This window comes from Mandrillus leucophaeus, unplaced genomic scaffold (assembly GCF_000951045.1).
Source record: "Mandrillus leucophaeus isolate KB7577 unplaced genomic scaffold, Mleu.le_1.0 Scaffold3, whole genome shotgun sequence".
Taxonomy (NCBI): Eukaryota; Metazoa; Chordata; class Mammalia; order Primates; family Cercopithecidae; genus Mandrillus; species Mandrillus leucophaeus.
This window is the reverse complement of record NW_012103142.1, coordinates 445019-457646: the sequence shown is the minus strand read 5'-3', so window position 1 is coordinate 457646 and position 12628 is coordinate 445019. Positions and strand designations below refer to the sequence as shown.

Below are 12628 nucleotides of genomic sequence, written 5' to 3'. Positions count from 1 at the left end.
TCTCCCCGGCTCGTCTGCCTGCGTAGGGCGGCCCCGGGGGACCCCTCCCCACCTGCTGGCACCGACGTCGCTGGCCTTAGCGCCCCACCCCGACTCTTCCTTATGGCGGGCACCTGTGTTTATCAAACTAGCCGGACCACAGGTGCCCTGCTGTGTGCGCACCTGGCGCTGAAACCAGAGCCCGCGCTCTACAGGGGAAAGTGGCCGTGTCGCTTCACCCCTCTCTCCCCAACGCCTCCCCACAAGGTCCCTCCACCCACAGGCCCCGGAAAAGGCCTGTTTCCACCCTCTACCAGCCCACCGATCTCACTGTCCAGACTCTACTAGGATGACACCCCATCCCACTCCTGCCATCTCAAGGCCAAGCTGAGGCTCCCGCGTGGTTCCCTGCCCACGCCCACCTACGCCCACCACCGACATCGCCCCTCATCTAGAGGCCGATGGTACCCCAGCCAAGATCACAGAAAAGCTGCCCCTCCATCGGGCAACTCTATAGTTTATCAATCGTTTTTACATCCAGTATCTCATTGTGTTCTTACCACAGTCCGGTGTGAGACCCACAGAGTGGATGGAACCCCTGAGCCACACAGCTGGTCAGAGAATGGCACAGACACAACCCAGGTCTCCATCTACTCAACAAACCTCACTACGAGCCTACTATGTGCTGGGTGTGGTCCCCACCCTCCGGGATCTCCTGCGACCATGCTGAGTGCGGAGGACAGGAGCCCTGTCTACACCTGTGTGTCCCCTTCTCCCCTGTGTGTCCCCTTCTCCCCTCCATTCAGGACCACCCCAGCAGAGGCTCAGGAGCCCAGAGGACAGTCCCTACAGTGCGCCTTCCATCCACTGGGAGGCACAAGACCAGTCTGAATAGCAGAAGGAGCCAGAGGGCTACAAGGAAAGGGTCCTGGCTGGAGGCCTGTGGGCAGGCAGGGCTGTTCTGGGCCCTCTGGAGAGGAGCTGGTTGACAGCTTGCTCTAGGGTTGGAGGAGTGCATAGTCCCTCCACGGGGACTACGGGGTCTACACCCCAAGACCTTGATCTGAGGTAGGAGAGGAACACAGCTGCATCCCATTCTACCCCATTCCACCCAGCGTGGACTTTGAAATCCAGGTGGGCTCCATGGGAAAGGCAGCAGGGCCGGTCAGTGCTGTCTGGAAAGATTAGATAAGGAGGAGGAAGGGAGCTAAATAGAAGTGGGGCAGGTGACTATCAAGGAGCCTGACTCAAAACCTGCACCTACCAGCTTGGCCACCATCAGAGCACCATGGGAGGGGGAATGACAGATTGGGAGAATGACAGACTGGGGAAATCCCCGCAGGACCGTGAACAACCCCCCTCCCCCATTCAGCTGTGGATGAGAAAACTGTCCCTGGGGCATGGAGGAGAAACTGATCAGCCCAGGTCACACAAGTTAACGAACAGCAAGTTCCAGATCCCAGGTCTTCTGGCTCCCAGCCCCAGACACTGGCTGTGGGTGAAGGATTACCCGGTGCGAGGCAAGAAATTGAAGGCACAAACTGTTTCAGTATCATAAGGAAAAGAGTTAGAATAAGAATAGTCATAAGACAAATTAGATATAGAGATGATCATGGACAATTAGCAATCATTATTATAAACATTATTAATCTTCAGCTTTTAATATTACTCTTTGTTGCATTACTAATACAACCTAGGAATAACCAGCGGGTATAGGGTCAGGTGCTGAAGGGACATTGTGAGAAGTGACCTAGAAGGCAAGAGGTGAGCCTTCTGTCACACCCGCATAAGGGCCGCTTGAGGGCTCCTTGGTCAAGCAGTAACGCCAGTGTCTGGGAAGGCACCCGTTACTTAGCAGACCATGAAAGGGAGTCTCCTTTCTTTGGAGGAGTCAGGGAACACTCTGCTCCACCAGCTTCTTGTGGAAGGCTGGATATTATCCAGGTCTGCCCGCAGTCATCCGGAGGCCTAAACCCCTCCCTGTGGTGCTGTGCTTCAGTGGTCACACTCCTTGTCCACTTTCATGCTCCTCCCGTACTCCTGGTTCCTCTTTGAAGATCGTAGTAGATAGCAGTAGAAGGAATAGTGAAAGTCTTAAAGTCTTTAATCTTTCTTATAAGTGCAGAGAAGAAAACGCTGACATATGCTGCCTTCCCTCTCTGCTTCCGCTACCTAAAAGGGAAGGGCCTCCTATCCTGTAATCACATGACTTGCTTCACCTTGTCAATCACTCAGAAGATTCACCCTCCTTACCCTGCCCCCTTGTCTTGGATACAATAAATATCAGCGAGCCCAGTCGTTCGGGGCCACTACTGGTCTCCGCGTCTTGATGGTAGTGGTCCCCCGGGCCCAGCTGTTTTCTCTTTATCTCTTTGTCTTGTTCCTTTATTACAGTCTCTCGTCTCCGCACACACGGGGAGAACACTGGCTAAGCCCCGTAGGACTGGACTCTACAACTGGCCACCACTCCACAGATGCAGGCCAGCCCCAAGGACGCCACTCCAACAGCAGGCACTGTCAGAATACTGGGATGGGCTGGTGGTGGGTGGAAAGCCTGGGGAGGCCCTTTCTCCAGATAGCCAAAGTCACACCTACTAGGCGGAATGTTAAGAGAGGAACCCGGATTCACTGGTTGGGGTTTCTGGCTCATCAGAGAAAAGAAATTAACTCCTGCATCCCTGCAAAAGCAACCATTTCCTTTGCCTCTACATATCTTTACCAAGAATCCACCCTGTGCCAACAAGGGGCCAGGCAGTATATGGAATATATGGAATTTAAAAACAAGTACAGCTAAAGCCTTCAGAAAGCTTAAAGTCTAGAAAGGACAATAAGCCACACACGCAGAGAACCCCAACAATAGTCTCTCCAGGAAGAATGGAGATAGCAAGAACAACTAAACTTGGCCCAGTAGAAATGAAGGTGGAGGCCAGTGTCCCAGCCTGCCTCTGCCACAGGCCTGAGTTTCTGGCTGTCAGCGTCAGGCAGGCTCTCTGACAAGTCCTGGGGTCTCTACAGCGGTGCTGGGTGCATGGGAGGACATATCAGTAAGGCCAAGGAGAAGAAAGACAGGGATCAGGAGACCAAAAGGAAAGCTGGGAAGAGAGGGAGAAAAGGTGCAACCATGGGCCGCCAGCCAGCCCTTGCCTCATATATTTGGCCTGCCAACCCCAGGCTTGTCTCCCACTCTCCATAACCCAGAACTGGATTCTCAGTCTTTCTCACTTGACAGAGTAACTGAGGCTGTAGGACCCTCAGCAGGGCAGACCTTCAGGCCAGCTCGCCCTGCCTCCAAATCTCTGCAGAGCTCTCTGGGACACAAAGCAACAAAGGCAGCTCTGACAAATCAATCCAGAAAGTGAAGCAGCCTACACCACAACCCTGCCTTGCCAGAAAATCGGTGTTCATGGTGGAAAAGAAGATGGGGGCAGGGCGCTGTTTTAGATTAAAGGAAACTGAAGAGGCATAAGAAAATGTAACACGAGGACCTTGACAGGATCTCCGTGGGTTTTTTTTTTTTTAGACGGAGTCGTCTCGCTCTGTTGCCAGGCTGGAGTGCAGTGGTGCGATCTCGGCTCACTGAAGCATCTCCCTTCTGAGTTCTAGTGATTCCTGCCTCAGCCTCCAGAGTAGCTGGGATTACCAGTGCCAGCCACCACACCCAGCTAATTTTTAGTAGAGACGGGTTTCACCATGTTGGGCAGGCTGGTCTTGAACCCCTGACCTCAGGTGATCCACCCGCCTCAGCCTCCCAAAGTGTTGGGATTACACGCGTGAGCCACCACGCCGGGCCTGACCATTGGTTTCTTTAAATCAGGATCCTAGGCCGGGTGCAGTGTAATCCCATGCCTGTAATCCCAGCTCTTTGGGAGGCCGAGGCAGGCGGAACACGAGGTCAAGAAATCGAGACCATCCTGGCCAACATGGTGAAACTCCGTCTCTACTAAAAATACAAGAATTAGCTGGGCATGGTGGTGCGTGCCTGTGGTCTCAGCTTCCGCTTGAGCTCAGGAGTTCAAGGTTACAGTGAACTCTGATCATACCACTAAGGACAATGGGCACATCTGACTATGGATTGGGTCCTGAATGCTATTAGGAAACTATTTTTTTTTTTTTTTTTTTTTGATGCGGAGTCTGGCTTTGTTGCCCAGGCTGGAGTGCAGTGGTGCGATCTTGGCTCACTGCAAGCTCTGCCTCACGGGTTCACGCCATTCTCCTGCCTCAGCCTCCCGAGTAGCTGGGACTACAGGCGCCCGCCACCTTGTCCAGCTAGTTTTTTGTATTTTTTAGTTGAGACGGAGTCTCGCTCTGTTGCCCAGGCTGGAGTGCAGTGGCGCAATCTCGGCTCACTGCAAGCTCCACCTCACGGGTTCACGCCATTCTCCTGCCTCAGCCTCCCGAGTAGCTGGGACTACAGGCACCCACCACCTTGTCCAGCTAGTTTTTTGTATTTTTAGTAGAGACGAGGTTTCACTGTGTGAGCCGGGATGGAATGGTCTCGATCTCCTGACCTCGTGATCCGCCCGCCTCGGCCTCCCAAAGTGCTGGGATTACAGGCGTGAGCCACCGCGCCCGGCGGAAACTATTAATTCATGTGATCACAGCACTGTAGTTACATAGGAATGTATAATAAAATATTTAGAAGTGAAAAAGATACAATGTATGTAATTTATCATAAAATACTTCAGCAAAAAATACATGTATCAAATGTGACCACTGTAAACAATGATTAAGTCTAGGTGGTAAGCAAATTAGTGTTCTAAATGGTTCTCGCTACTTTTCCTGAATTATATTTATGCCTCAGGCTGTGAGAGCATACGTAAAGGCCATAGCCACCATAAGTAAGTGACCTGTAAAGTCTACCCACTGCCATGATCATCATCATCATCTTTGAGACACAGACTTAATTCTCCCTCCCATTACCTATATCACCCCCATCATCTATTTCTAGACTCATGCTGGAGAAAGGGCTCTCCTGCACTGTGCAGGAAGGGCTAATGGCTGGCTGGCTGAGTGACGGGAAGAGCAATTTGTTAACCAAATATGCACAGGTGTCTGCCTCAAGCACCTGCAGCTGCTCCTGGACTGAGATTTGTGTTCACAACCCCTTCTGGCTCTGCCCACCTGCTGGCCAAAAAAACATACCACTCTGATCATTTTACTTCCTCACTGAAGCCTCTGCAGTGAGTTTCTCCTGACTGCCTCCCCAAGTGGAAATCCCTCTGTAATGTGGCTCCACCCAGTTCCATCCCCAGCCCACACCCTGGACTCACTGTGTTGTGAACGCCCAGCCTTATTTCTGCACCCACAATTTTTCTCACAGTCCCTAGCCTGAAAGGCCCGGTAACCTTCTCTCCTCAGTCCCCTGCCGCGTGACTCCAAGCTCTCTAAGCCAGGAGTCCTGACTGCAGGGAATTGTGACTGCAGGTACAAATGCTGGGTGCCGTTGGCACCTTTCGCATGTCCAGCCTGACATACCCAAGGGGCTCAGAGCTCACATTCAGAGGCCTGTGATGAACTTAGTAGAGATCTGGGTTCTGCTTTCCTCCTTTCCCAACCCCAGGTTTCCTCCCCTCCACTCACACAGTCCTCACTCCTAGAGAGGGGTACCCCAGCCCCACATGGGGTGAAGTCTAGAGAGCAGGGCTGGGGGTGGACACGCAGGGACCCAGGCATGTGTGCAGAGGTCATCCAAACCCAGAAACCTCCCCACAAGTTGAAAGCAGAAAGCTGGTATGGCCCCACCTAAAACTCAGCATATGTCCCCACCCCCAACCCAAGCCACCGCCCCAATGGGCCAAGCTAGGGAGGGGATGTGGGGTCAGGAATGTAGGGCAGGGCAGAGTGTGAGCAAGTGGCTCCAGCAGGATTCTCTCAGGCCGGCAGGATTCAGGCCAAGGAGCTGGATGCAGCCTGAGGACCTGGAGTCCCAAGGTGGACGTGTGGCACTGGTTCTAGGCTGAGCCAACCCTGCGCCACCCCCTCATCCCTTCTCCATCACATCCTTGCACTGCCTGGGAAGTGCCTGACACCTAATCTTAAGGGCAGAGGCTGGTCTTACTCCCCACATGCTAGTGCAACACTCACACATGACATGAATCGGGTCTGACCCTCTGTGGCACCGAGTTCTGTTCCCATACCCCTCCACCACTACAGAAACACAAAAAGTTAGGGAGCCTAAGAGTTAAAGGTGTACCCTGTCTTTGATCTCCATTTCTGGAAACGTATTACCTGAGAGGATAACTATAACTAGACAAGTGTTCAGGCATGTATGCACTAGGATGTCCAGGGCAAATTGTTCTTAACAGCAAAAATTTACTAACAGCCTGAATGCTGAATACTAGAGCTGCTTAAATAAATTACGGTACAGCATACCATGGCTGTGCAGCCGTAACAATGGTGTGTTGGCATGGGAAAATACAGCTCACTCTACATATATCCAAAAAAGGACGGGGTACAAAGCCATACGTGCAGTTTGATACTGTTTGTAAACGTTCATTTATGAACATAAAAGGCTAGAAGGTCACAGAGAATGTTCATGTAAGCCATAGTGGTATGACAGATCATTTTTTTGAGTTTTTTACATTTTCTCCAAAGAATGTATATATTTTTTTAATCTGAAAAATACATATATTTTCAAAAACTGATTTGCATGGATTAGGCTAAGACCAAGACTCTGCCTTGGGGTACAGAACAGAAGTCTAACATCTCATTCCAGTGAAATCACAATTAAATGAAAGCCAAGCCGGGCGCAGTGGCTCATACCTGTAATCCCAGCACTTTGGGAGGCCAAGGCAGGCGGATCACCTGAGGTCAGGAGTTCCAGACCAGCTTGACCAACATGGAGAAACCCCGTCTCTACTAAAAATACAAAAAAAATTAGCCAGGTGTGGTGGCGCATGCCTGTAATCCCAGCTACTCAGGAGGCTGAGGAGGGAGAATCGTTTGAACCCGGGAGGCGGAGGTTGTGGTGAGCTGAGATTGTGCCATTGCACTCTAGCCTGGACAACAAGAGTAAAACTCTCTCCAAAAAAAAAGAAAAGAAAGCCAAGGCAGGTCTGAAATCCACCCAGGGAATGCTGTCAGCAAGGGAAGGGCAGTCCCCCACTCCTGGAATTACATGTGTCTCAGAGACTTAAGGCTCAAAGGGCCCCACTGCACAGAATGGAACAAGCTGGACCTGTGCCTTGATTACCACTGATTCTCCAGTGCCTAAAACAGTGCCTTGCCTAGCACATGGTAGATGCTTAATAAATGTTTGTTGAATGACATTATGAAGTCTGATGAGGGCAAAGAGATGGGCCTTCTGGGCTGAAGGGCAGGTAGACCTAGCAGGCAGGCTTCCTCACAGCCTGTCAGCCTGGGAGGGCCCCCAGATCAGGGATCCAGGCCCTAGGTACTTATTAAAACCACCTGGAGAACTTTTTAAAACTCCAACACCCAGACCCCAGCCCTAGAGATGGTGATTCAATTGTTCTGGTATGGGACTTGGGAGCTGAAATTGTTTTTTTTTTTTTAATGCCCAGGCGATTCTCAGGTACACGCAGAGCCCCTTAGAGGATAATGCAGGCCAACAGAAACTCACTCTGAGAAGGCAGGGCCTTGTTCAAAACACCCAGCAATGGCCAGGCACGGCGGCTCATGACTGTAATCCCAGCACTTTGGGAGGCCGAGGAGAGAGGATCACTTGAGCCCAGAAGTTTGAGATTAGCTTGGGCAGCAGAGGGAGACCCTGTCTCTATAGAAAATACAAGAACTACCCAGATGTGGTAGCACATGCCTGTAGCCCCAGCTACTCGGGCGGTTGAGGTGGAAGGATTGTTCGAGCCTAGGAGGTTAACGCTGCAGTGAGCCCAGATAGCACAACTGCATTCCAGCCTGGGTGACAAAGACCCTATCTCAAACAAAACAAAACGGAAACCACCCAAAAAGTTGGTGACGGAACATGAGACAGACACCCTTCCTGAGAGCTATGCCTCTGAGGTTTCTGACCTAGGGATCCTGAGCCTGGAGACCTGGGGCTTCCTCTATATTTACTCCCATACTTTTTGGGTCCTGACCTCCAGGGAAGTAGGTCAGGCTGGCAGGTAGACAGGGAACCCCATGGGTAAGAGGCAGCGTCCCCTACTCACTATGATTACCCAGCCCTGGGTGATCCAGGTCCAGAGGCCCTGAGAGCTCCAAATGAGGCTCCAAGGCTGAGCCATGGGTGGGCAGAGGCACTGTGACAAATGTTGAAAGCTTAGCTCCAAGACCCAGTTCACCTGCACTCCCCCAGTTTACTGTCTGTGGGTCTGGGGCCACCTCTCCAGGTACTCAAAAGAGATCTTCGCCAGGCACAGTGGCTCACGCCTGTAATCCCAACACTTTAGGAGGCCGAGGCGGGCGGATCACCTGAGGTCAGGAGTTTGAGACCAGCCTGACCAACATGGAGAAACCCCGTCTCTACTAAAAATACAAAATTAGCCGGGTGTTGTGGCACATGCATGTAATCCCAACTACTCGGGAGGCTGAGGCAGGAGAATCCCTTGAACTCAGCAGGCGGAGGTTGCGGAGAACCAAGATTGCCCCATTGCACTCCAGCCTGGACAACAACAGCGAAACTCTGTCTCAAAAAAAAAAAAATGAGGTCTTCAAGAGATGACTTGAGATCCTGACGGGTTTACCCTGTGTACCCAAGGCAAGTTCTCCCTAGCCACTGGCCTAAGGCCATATTAAATCATCCACTTTTTGTTGGCCCTGATCAGCTACTCCAGCCCTGGCCTCTGATGCTCCCACCTGTGGTGAAGGATAAAGCAGTGGCATTGGCCTCGCTCTCCTGCCAAAAACAGGCGTGGGCCTGCTTTCCTTTGCCGGCCGGCAGTCTCAACCGCTCCTGGATCCACTCCCCAGACCCCTCCCGTCCTTCTCACCCAGAGTTAATGTACAATCTTCAACAGGACCTCTTATTCGCCAGGAGGCTCTAATTGGCCTCCTCCACTTTGCGCTGAAGAACTCTGGCCAGAATCTGAAGATTGCCTCTGCCTCCCTCCCTAACCAATACCCCCTTCCCATCTCCCAGGTGACCTGGCCCATCTGCCCACCAAGGCCACCCCTGCCTTCAACACATTCATTTTTATCCAGCCCTTACTGGGTACCTCCTGAGGCCTACACACTGGGCACTGGGTTAGCCCCGGAATTCAGTCAAATCAGCCTACGGGTTCACAGACATGGGCACCAACGGCCTCAGGAAAAGCAGAGGGGACCAGAGTTAAGAAAGGAGGCAGAAGGATTCTAAGGTGGATGAGGCAGAGAGAAAATCACTTAGAGCAACACCCCTCACACTTTAATGCACCAGTCCCCTGGGGATCTTAATAAAATGCAGATTCGGCCGGGCGCGGTGGCTCAAGCCTGTAATCCCAGCACTTTGGGAGGCCGAGGTGGGTGGATCACGAGGTCAGGAGATCGAGACCATCCTGGCTAACATAGTGAAACCCCGTCTCTACTAAAAATACAAAAAACTAGCCGGGCGTGGTGGCGGGCGCCTGTAGTCCCAGCTACTCTGGAGGCTGAGGCGGGAGAATGGCGTGAACCCGGGAGGTGGAGCTTGCAGTGAGCCGAGATCGCACCACTGCACTCCAGCCTGGGGGACAGAGCGAGACTCCGTCTCAAAAAAAAAAAAAATAAAATAAAATGCAGATTCTCATTCAGTAGGACTGGGCATGGGGTCTGAGATGCTGCATTTCTGACAAGCTTCCTGGTGACGCTGAAGCTGCTGGACTGATTACTTACAGCACTTACAAATCATTCCTTCTTTGACCTTTAAGTTCCAAGGAAGCAGGAAGCACAGCTCCCTTAATCACTACCAAGTCCCCAGCACCCAGTACAGTGCCTGTGGACCGGCTAAATATATGAATGGTGTTAATCCTGGCAAGGTGCCCAGCATTCCTGGGCCTACAGGGAAGCCTCCAATGTGAGGAACACCAGAGAGTGGTTTGTACAAAGCAGACAAAGCAGTTCAAAAGCATAGAGGACAAAGGGTTAATTCTGCCCTAGGGGTAGGGGAAGCTGGATTTCTCAAAAGAGGCCACTTTGCATTAAGCCTTAGAGGGTGGGACAGATTTACCCAGGTGGAGACTTGCTGAAGGGCGGGAACAACCCAAGAGCAAAGGTAAAGAGACTGAGAGCACGGGACAGGTTGCAGTCGTGTGGTACACCTGGAGTTCCAGGTGTGGGAAGGTGAAAAAGCCCCAGAAAAGTATGATGCAGACATGCACAGGCCGATGTTAGAAAGTCATGCTAGGAGGGTGGACGCCCGCTGGTGGAACATCAGGAGATGTTGGAGGTGTTTGCAGGGGAGGGCACCCTGGCATAGAAGGGCTTTCTAGAGGTCACCAGGATCTGTCCCAGGATCAAGGTAGACTGGAAGAAGCAGTTCCTGGGGCAGGAAGGGCCAAGGTGGGAGGAAGTTATGGAGGTAACAGAGAGAATCCTTTGTGAGGGAGTGAGGCCTGCACGAGGGTAGGGGAAGCAGCAATAAGATGTTTTCCCTGATTCTGTTAAATCTCACAGGTGCTAGGCAGGGCACGGTGGTTCACACCTATAATCCCAGCACTTTGGAAGGCTGGGGTGGGCGGATTGCTTGAGCTGCAGAGTTGGAGACCAGCCTGGGCAACATGATGAAACCCAGTCTCTACAAAAAAAATACAAAAATTAGCCAGGTGTGGTGATGTGCCTATAGTACCAGCTAGTTTTGGGGGCTGAGGCAGGAGGATTGCTTGAACCCCAGAGGTCGAGGTTGCAGTAAGCCGAGATTGCATCACTGCATTCTAGCCTGGTGACAAAGTGAGAGCTTGTCTAAAAAAAAAAAAAAAAAAAAAACTCACAGGCGCTTGAAAATCATCACGTGTTTAGCCCCAAGCCAGGCACTAAGCAACAGAGGTGGTCGTTTCCCAAAAGTCCCTGGTACTCTTCAGACACCAAGAGGGGACTTCCACAATATTTCCCTATGTCCCTCTCAGCCCCCTACACCCTCTCCTCCTTCCCTCAGCTTTATCAGGAGTGTTTACTCTGTACCTACTATGGGCAGCCCTGACGTCACTAGCCCTAGTCACTGCTCTCTGGAGGAGGCCTGCACAGATGCTGGCCCAGATGTGGCTCCACCCCCATCCTCTAGGGAGCTGGGAAGAAGTCAGATCTAGTGGAAGTGGGGACAAACAGCCAGGGATTCCACATGTGAAAGGGAAGGCACCAGGAGGGACCTGGATGGTTCTGCAAGAAGGCAAGCAGGGTACGCTGGAATCCCAGGTGAGAACTCCCTGCTGGCAGAGCCAGCCCTCCAATCCCACAATCCATTCCCTTTACACCAAGATGAAAGCTAAACTCCCAGCAACCCTGGGAGAGACCGGTGACCCCTCACCTCCCAGGCTTGGGTTAAGCCGGGCCCTGTTCAGCGTCAGTCCTGAGCTGAGGGTGCCAGGTTGTCCTCCAAGGCCACCAGAGAGAAGGCACCACATGCCTGGCTGGTCCCACTGAGTGGGTCAGCAGAGGAGGGTGAGTGTACCCTAGAAGACAGCCACCTGTGGTTGGGAGGATGATACAATTTAACCCAGGCCCCCGGACTGAAAACAGGACAAAGGTAGCAGACCCTGCCCTGGGGCCTGGCTGGAGAAACCACAGTACACTCCCAACCAGCGAATCACCCAGCTGCTCCTCTGAAGATAAACCCTTCTTCTCTGCCTAATTTCTCTGCTGCCCTATCTCTGCTACAGGCCTGGCTCTCTCCAGGGACATGAATTGATTCCCTGTTCATCCAGCCCAGACCCTGGGAGGTGGCGGCCAGAATTAATTAATGTTTGTGAAGTGCTGGAGAGAAGCTAGAACCAAGGACCCAAGGGCGCCAGATGACCCGCGCAGGAAATTGAATGGGAGAGGCGGGGAGAAGGGGCAGCTGGCCAAGACCTTGGAGCCTGGAAGGGGAGGGCTGAGAAGACACTCCTACTGAAGCTGGGAAGAACAGGGAGAGAGCTGTGAGGAGAAGGTGCGACCCCTCAAAGGCACCACGGGATCGGTAATAGAGGATTACGGGCTCCAAACTGAGCCTGCCCACCCCCCACAGCTCCGCCCTACCCTCAGAGCCGGGCACGTCCCGGGCCGGCTGCCCTCCCCCAACTCAGCCTCCAGCCACCCACCTGCCCGCCCCCGCGACCACCTGCAAAGGAAGCTTCGGCCCCTCCGCCCCCTCCAAAGGAGGGCGCGGGAGGGTAGAGGCTGCGCCGAGGGGGCCGTCTCCTGCCAACTCGAGTAGGGCGCCCGAGTCCTACCTGAGCAAATACTTCACTTCCTTTCTCTAAAAGAAGGAGGCGAGCCGTTCCCTGCTCCTTGAGACTAGGGGGACGTCCAGGCCCTCTGTCAGGGGGCGGTGGCGGCTGGACGCACGCAGCTGGCACCAGGGCCCACGGTGCCCCCTCTTTGCCCGCGCCCCTCTGGAGCTCGGCTCACTCACCCCAAAGTGCTGATGAAGCCATTGACGGAGCCCTCGGCGTACAGGGAGACGATGTCCCCGATGTGAAGAAAGCTGGACATTTCACTCATGGCTGCGGCCCTCCGGGGCCCGGGGCGTGAGGGGCGCCTAGGGGCGCGTGGCCAAGCTCAGTGCGGAGGACTGAGGCGT

The 12628-nt window shown here is 53.0% G+C and overlaps 1 protein-coding gene across 2 annotated transcripts in view; it reads right to left on the bottom strand.

The window, feature by feature from the left end:
• ITPR3 (inositol 1,4,5-trisphosphate receptor, type 3) overlaps positions 1-12628 on the bottom strand; it is a 75385-nt gene extending 62757 nt beyond the window's left edge. The window contains exon 1 of one of the 2 annotated variants that reach the window (XM_011986490.1): positions 12461-12628. In XM_011986490.1, the coding sequence (XP_011841880.1) occupies positions 12461-12549 (89 nt within the window). In that variant the 5' untranslated portion in view covers positions 12550-12628. The remainder of the gene's footprint in view (positions 1-12460) is intronic. The other variant, XM_011986489.1, reaches the window with a different exon arrangement.